The sequence below is a fragment of the Ruditapes philippinarum genome, unplaced genomic scaffold (genome assembly GCF_026571515.1).
Source record: "Ruditapes philippinarum isolate M1 unplaced genomic scaffold, ASM2657151v2 ctg8333_1_1_1_1, whole genome shotgun sequence".
Lineage (NCBI taxonomy): Eukaryota > Metazoa > Mollusca > Bivalvia > Venerida > Veneridae > Ruditapes > Ruditapes philippinarum.
The window spans coordinates 24120-31581 of NW_026857369.1; the positions used below are offsets into that span (position 1 = coordinate 24120).

A 7462-nucleotide genomic window follows, 5' to 3' on the forward strand; every position below is an offset into this window, starting at 1 on the left:
TTTTTTCCCAATGACTTTAACCCGTTAAAATTAACATAAACCTTTTTAACATTTAAAATTATATTTTTATCCCAGATATACCCCTATTTAGACAGTTATTGACAAATGCAATTTAAAGCATATAAAAAAGAATTATAAAAGGGTAACTTAAAAAAAACAAGTTTTCCCTACTTTTTTGAGTACTGATGTTGGGGAAAATTTTATTTGGGCAAGTTCAGCCTTTAAACCCCGTATTTTAAAAAATTGCAAGCTAAATCCGATTGGTTTTTCAAAATTTTTACAAAACCATTGGGAAAATCCGTGTTTCGGAAAACAAAGTTTTAAAGACTTTTTATTTTTAACCAGTACATTCCTTTACAAGTACTTTATCGTGACTTAAATTACAAATATTTCAAGAAATCAACATTCTTGGCTACTTGGCAACATTAAATATATTGGCAAATTGCCACTTGATTCAGTTCCGTCTGTTAAATTTACTATATATCTTATAAGACAAAAACCCCCGTTTAATTTAGGTTCTGAATTTACCTCCCTTGATTACCAATAATTCTGAAGGATCAATTTACCTCCCTTGATTATTAATAATTCTGATGGATCAATTTACCTCCCTTGATTACCCATAATTCTGATAGATCAATTTTCTTCCCTTGATTATCAATATTTTAAATGGATAAATTTACCTCCCTTGATAATCCATAATTCTGATGAATCAATTTACCTCTCTTGACTACCCATAATTTAGATGGACATATTTACCTCCCTTGATAATCCATATTTCTGAAATAATTTACCTCCATTGATTTACCAATAATTCTGATTTGGATTCCAAATTTAACCTCCCTTTATTTTCCAAAATTTTAAAGGAAAATTTCCTTTTCCTTTTATTATTTTTAAATGGATAAATTACCTCCCTTGATTCCCCATATTTAAATTTGATAGACAATTTTTTCCTTTAATTACCCCTAAACAAAATAGATAAGTAAACTTTTAAAACCCCAAGGGTGATTTTATTTTGAAAAAAACCTTTTTTCTACAAAAATTTGGATGGGCAAGAAAAACTTGACTGAATACTTTGATCAAACCTCTAAAAAAAAAACCATACCCTTTCCCCTTGGGTAACTGCTCTCCCGGGGCTTTAACCCCCGTCCCCTCCACAATATTCCAAAATCCTTTTTAGAAATAAAAAGTCCAGCGTAAACCCCCCGTTAAAAGAGGAAAACGCACCCCATGTTTTCCAAATGGTCAAAGCATCCCAAAGAACCTGTCAAAATTTCCATTTTAAAAATTTAAAATTAATAATAAATTTTTTAGCTTAACCCTTTTAACTGATCAAAAATTATATAAAGCAAATGCTTTTAAAGTATTACATAAATTTCTTTTTAAACTTTAAAAACAAAGTAAAATTTAAAAAAATTTCCAAAAAAAATGTTCCCCAACAAAGCCTTTATTTAAGGTTTTTACATAAAACTGAATTTTTATGTGAAAAAATTTTAAATTTTAGTAACCAAACCACCCTTTTTTCAAAGGCCCAAAATTTTTTTCCCAAAATAATTTTTACATTTTAAAGCTAATTTTTTCCTTTTTAAACCAAACACCCGTAAATTTGGGGGATCAGCCCTTTTAAAACTAATTTTGATTTAAAACATTTTTCAAATAAATAGATTCCTTCAACCACCCGATTACTATCAAAGCCATGTTAAAAAAAATCCACTTGAAACTTGCTCCATCATATTGCTATTATACCCATAAAAAAATTATACCAACCTTTTTATCTCCATCAATGAAAACTTCACCCTTATCTTTTCCAAAGTACAGTAATTCTTTTATTGACTTTATTTGGGTGCCATTTTCAGCGGACATGAACATGAATCCGTTTCTTGACCCACTTGTATTCAAATAAGTGCAAAGATTATCTAAAACATATAATTACGGTATTACCTCCCTTTATTATTGAATATCTTAATATCTTACCTCCCTTTATCCTATATTGTTTGTATGAAAAAATGAAAATATTAAATAGTTGGCTTGTCCTTAGAAAATGTAACAGTTTTATTATTATATAATCATGACTTAATTTTTAGATTTAGCTCTTTATTTCTGCTCCCATTCTGACCCCTGTATGAAACTTTGGCAAGGAATCTGGGCGGAAATGGCAGATAAATAGTCAAGAAAATCAATGACAATGTTGAGACTTTTAAGTTATTAGCCATAAGCCATAAAGCTTAGGTCAGAATTTCGCTCATGATAAACTTTTTTTAAAAATATTGGAAGTGGGACATGGTAAAATTTCACCAACTTTCATAGATAACTCGGGCTTCTTTTGCCTTGAAGTCCATAACTGTTCTCATAGTTTGCTGTGTAGTCCTGTTGTAGTGTAAAAAAGCTCCCCTGTTACCATGTAAATCATAGTATTCCATCAGATTCACTGTTCTGTTTTTCTGAGTAAAAAAAAATAAAAAAAGATTTTTATGATCTTGATCGTCACAGGGTCAAAGCATATGTGAAAAAGTTGAATATAATTAACAACCGCTTTAAGTCAGTGATTTTCCAACAACTCCATAAAAAGGCCTCTTCCCAATTGAAATTTCCCCCAAAGCATTAAAAGCCCAATTTTTTCGACTTAAAAATCCCTTAAATTATAAATTCCCTTTCCAAATCTGTCAATAAAATTAAATTTTTTGAAAGAAAAATCAATGGGAAAATTTAGGGGTAATTTTAAATTTTGAATTTTTAACCAGTTCTTTTTAAACTTTATACAAATGGGTGTATCTTATAATAAATTGAAGTTTTGATATCAATTGACAATTTTTCATACCTGTACAATGTTTGCTTCAATCACCGTCTGGAACTGATCCGGTAAAACCGGAAGTGGTGGACCGGTGTAATCTGTAGGCTGACTATTACAAGGTACAAGACTTTGAATTTGACCTTTGACCATCAGGACAAAACTGACCAAAGTGCACAGTAGACACAGCTTCATATTTCATGGGGGGGGGGACTCAACTAAAAAAGAACAACAATTATTTCTGTCGAAAAATTAAAAAGATCTTTTATTTGCCAAATATCTTAACCTGTAGTAAAGTAAAATTTAACAATTAATTAACCTTAAAGTAATACATATATTAAAAGTCATAAAAATATTTTCCCAATTTAAAATCATAGGGATGTTTTCCCAAATTGAAAAGAAAGCATTGTTTTAACTGCCCTCTAAAAGGCAAAGAGGGGTTATTAAAAAATTTTCTTTTTCAATTCCCAAATTTTCTTAAAAGGAAAACTAAATTTACTTCAGGAATTCTAGCTAGTTTACTTACAGGAATTCTAGTTTACTTACAGGAATTCTAATTTACTTACAGAAGTTCTAAGCTAGTAAATTTACTAAAAGGAGTTCTAGCTAGTTTACTTAAAGGAGTTCTAGTAAATTACTTACAGTTCTCGTTCACTTACAGGAATTCTAGTTTACTTACAGGAATTCTAGTTTACTTACAGGAGTTCTAGCTTAAGTTTACTTACAGGATTTCTTGTTTACTTACAGGAATTCTAGTTTTCTTACAGGAATTCTAGTTTACTTACAGGAGTTCTAGCTAGTTTACTTACAGGATTTCTTGTTTACTTACAGGAATTCTAGTTTACTTACAGGAATTCTAGTTTACTTACAGGAGTTCTAGCTAGTTTACTTACAGGATTTCTTGTTTACTTACAGGAATTCTAGTTTACTTACAGGAATTCTAGCTAGTTTACTTACAGGATTTCTTGTTTACTTACAGGAATTATGGTTTATTTACAGGAGTTCTAGTTTATATACAGGAGTTCTAGTTTACTTACAGGAGTTCTAGTTTATTTACAGGAATTCTGGTTTAATTACAGTAGTTCTAGTTCAATTACATGAGTTCTAGTTAACTTACAGGAATTCTAATTTACTAACAGGCGTTCTAGCTAGTTTACTTACAGGAGTTCTAGTTTACTGACAGGAATTCTAGTTTACTTACAGGAAGTCTAGTTTACTTACAGGAATTTTTATTTACTTACAGGGCTTCTAGCTAGTTTACTTACAGGAGTTCTAGTTTACTTGCATGAGTTCTAGTTTACTAACAGGAATTCTACTTTACTAACAGGAATTCAAGTTTCCTTACAGGAATTCTCATTTACTAACAGGAGTTCTAGCTAGTTTACTTACAGGAATTCTAGTTTATTTACAGGAATTCTAATTTACTTACAGTTAGTTCTAGTTTACTTACAGGAGTTCTAGTTTACTTACAGGAATTCTAGTTTACTTACAGGAATTCTAGTTTACTTACAGGAATTCTAGTTTACTTACAGGAGTTCTAGTTTACTTACAGGAATTCTAGTTTAACACCGTAATGTTTATAATTTAAAATTATTTTTTTTTAGTAGGTAAGGTAATACATTTTTTGGGAACCTGTGATTAGGAACAATATTTTATTTAAGTCAAGCTAAAAATCATCAAGTAGGCATTTAGTATTATTATAAACAATACACATCAAAATTGTATTATGTTCATTCTAGAGATCAGAACAAAATTGAGCCGCGTTATGAAAAAACCAACATAGTGGGTAATTGCGACCAGCATGGATCCAGACCAGCCTGTGCATCCGCGCAGTCTGATCAGGATCCATGCTGTTCGCTTACAAACCCTATAACAAGTAGTGAAACTGATAGTGAACAGCATGGATCCTGATCAGACTGCATGGATGTGCAGGCTTGTCTGGATCCAAGCTGGTCGCAAACACATTATGTTGGTTTTGTCATGACATGGCTCATATATAATTCATACATTATAATATTTATATACAGGCTGGTGAAAATACCCAATCAGACTTATGACATAAAAACTCATATCTATAGAACAATAATAAAGATATTTCTTTTAAACAAAAAATATGTATTATATAAATATGAAAAAGTAGAAATACATAGAGGATATTCAAGTTTTTTCTATAAATACATGATTTATTTTCATCGAGTGGTATGAAAATAAATATTTCATGAGTGGCGGTAGCCACGAGTGAAATATGGTAATTTTCATGCCACAAGATGAAAATAAATCATGTATTTATAGAAAAAAACTTGAATTTTCTGTTTATTATATACATTTTTCTCTTTTTGCGATAAAATTTGAAAGACTTTTCCTTAAATTTTGTGTACTGGAAGAATTTAAAAGAAAGTAGTCCGGCAAGACACCAGTGAAAATACGAAAATACGGAAAATATGTTTCACTGCAGTGAAAAATAAATTTTTACAGTGAAAATACGGAAAATGAAAATACGCATTTTATTTCATCAATATTTCTCAATATTTCATTTATAAGTATATAATAAAATGTAATTCTCACAAAAGTTAAACAGTAACTATATATCATCCTTTCTGTTTATTTCATACATTATGCTCAATGATCAAAGTTTAAAAAAAATAATTTTTTATTAATTTTCTAGAAATATGATCGAGGTAATTTAAAGAAATAAGTCTGTTAAATTGTGTCATCCTAAATTGAAATATAGACAATATGCTATATGACAGCTCCGATTTGATATTTTTTTAAGTTGACAAAGGGCACTAAATCTGTCAGATCAAGTTACGGGCTTCAAATACAGCAAAAGTTTATATATTATAAAATGATAACATGATTGCCAATCAACAAAATCAATACATTTTACTGTAGAAATTATGTACAAAAGTTAAAACCAAAAGTAAAACAGGAAGGTTATTTTTCAAAATTTAGTCAACACGTAACATTTTGTTTAAATTTCAACAAACTCATATTTAATCATAAAACGTAGTGTTCATTAAGTTTACATAAACAAAACAAATAAAAACATTCAAATTTAAATGATAAAACTTGGTTTACCTTAATGTTTACACGGCCATATGCAAAATGTTGGTCATGTGACAAAAATATACAGGTATGACTACCCGTCCAATTTTTCGGGTATTTCCGTCAACCGTCGGAACCTCACGTATATTCTGAATATGTCGCGCGATAAACTTTCCCTGAGCTAATGACGCTTTCAACTTTCACATTGTCTAACATTGATAATATTATTACGCCACAGCTTGAATTGCCATGAAAGTCAAGATTATACAAAGAAGTAACATTTGCAGTTTTGATTAATGTATATATCAACTAAGCGTGATTAAATTTCAAAAATCAAACCCAATCACGTGCAGCACGAGAAAATGATGCTAGATAATATGCCGGAAATGCCAATATAGAAATATGATCGAGTCCGTCAGAATCTCTTTGAGTGACAGGGAGACACAGGCAAATTTTTTATTTCTTCGTTTTGAATTTTTATTCATTATTCAAAATGAATACACTATAGGCCTGCAGTCACTCTCATTACAAAGTATTATATTTTTGGCTTGCAGCCACGGCTGCAAGCCATTTCATATGGAAAACTTGTTCCGGTTAGGTGGTTTCCTGCTTACATCTGTTGGTGCATGATTGAACGGGTAACCAGCTGCAATCGTGCCAATCGCAACCTTTCGGCCTTTTCCGTCACTTTTCGGATTAATGATAATAGCCGATGTAGTTCCGATTGCAATCGTGACAATTCGGGCGATTCCGTCATACTAAGTAATATAACGGAAATCTAAGCTATTTTAGTTACTTCGGTAATCCCAGTTTGTTTATATAAATAGGATTTCTATTTTTACTTGATTACCGTAATAAATTAAAACGAAATTGTTCCGTTTCAATTGTTTTTCAAGACGCAAAAGTTAGTTTCTTTTATAATTGTTTTTTGTCTGTATCAGTTTTCATACAATAGAGAATGGTAGTAGTATTCCGTCTTCAAAGGGTGGTCCTGCATGATCGAGTTATATTTAGATCTACTGAACTGGTGAGGTAATCTAAAAATAGCCCGTGCATATCATTAACCTTGCCACATAGCGCATCGTCTATTTGTGATCGTGTAACATAGTTGATACATGTATGCTTCTTAATTAGTGCATTTACTTGTCTATAAAGCAAAGGAATGATTTCGCTGCGAAAAAGGGGAAATGAAATGTGCACACTTGTTTTCCTTCAGACTTCAGTATCACGTTAGTATTTTACGATTGATCATTTTCTTTATTAGTTTTATACAATAGAGTTAATTTTAAGAGAACTAAATAAACCCTTTATGATATACAAATACCGTTATTCAAAAAAAAAAAAATGTGATAATAAATTGAAACAAAAAAAAACAACCCATTTTAAAGGGTTGGGATGAAGGCGCAACTGTGCAAGCCTTTCCTTTTAAAAGGAAACTTTATAGTTTTTTAACTTGATGAAGGTCAGATGAATGGCTTCGACTTGTTTCGATCATAAAATATCCACAATATCAATTTATTCTGTTATTGTAACTTCCAGTTTTTTTCAAGTCACATTACTTGTTTTAAAACAACTCGGTGATTCTTTCGGCTTCAAAAATACGTTCAACATACATATATATATATTTACGCT

The 7462-nt window shown here is 30.5% G+C and overlaps 1 protein-coding gene across 1 annotated transcript; it reads right to left on the reverse strand.

Moving 5' to 3' along the window:
• Positions 1 to 1716: 1716 nt before the first annotated feature.
• LOC132749525 (uncharacterized) lies at positions 1717 to 5974 on the reverse strand. The gene is made up of 4 exons (XM_060739322.1): positions 5864 to 5974; positions 2816 to 3003; positions 2297 to 2438; positions 1717 to 1913 (listed from the first exon to the last, which is right to left on the reverse strand). Exons 2-4 carry the CDS (start codon positions 2978 to 2980, stop codon positions 1738 to 1740), a joined length of 483 nt encoding a protein of 160 aa, XP_060595305.1. The 5' UTR covers positions 2981 to 3003; positions 5864 to 5974; the 3' UTR covers positions 1717 to 1737.
• Between the last annotated feature and the right edge of the window lie 1488 nt (positions 5975 to 7462).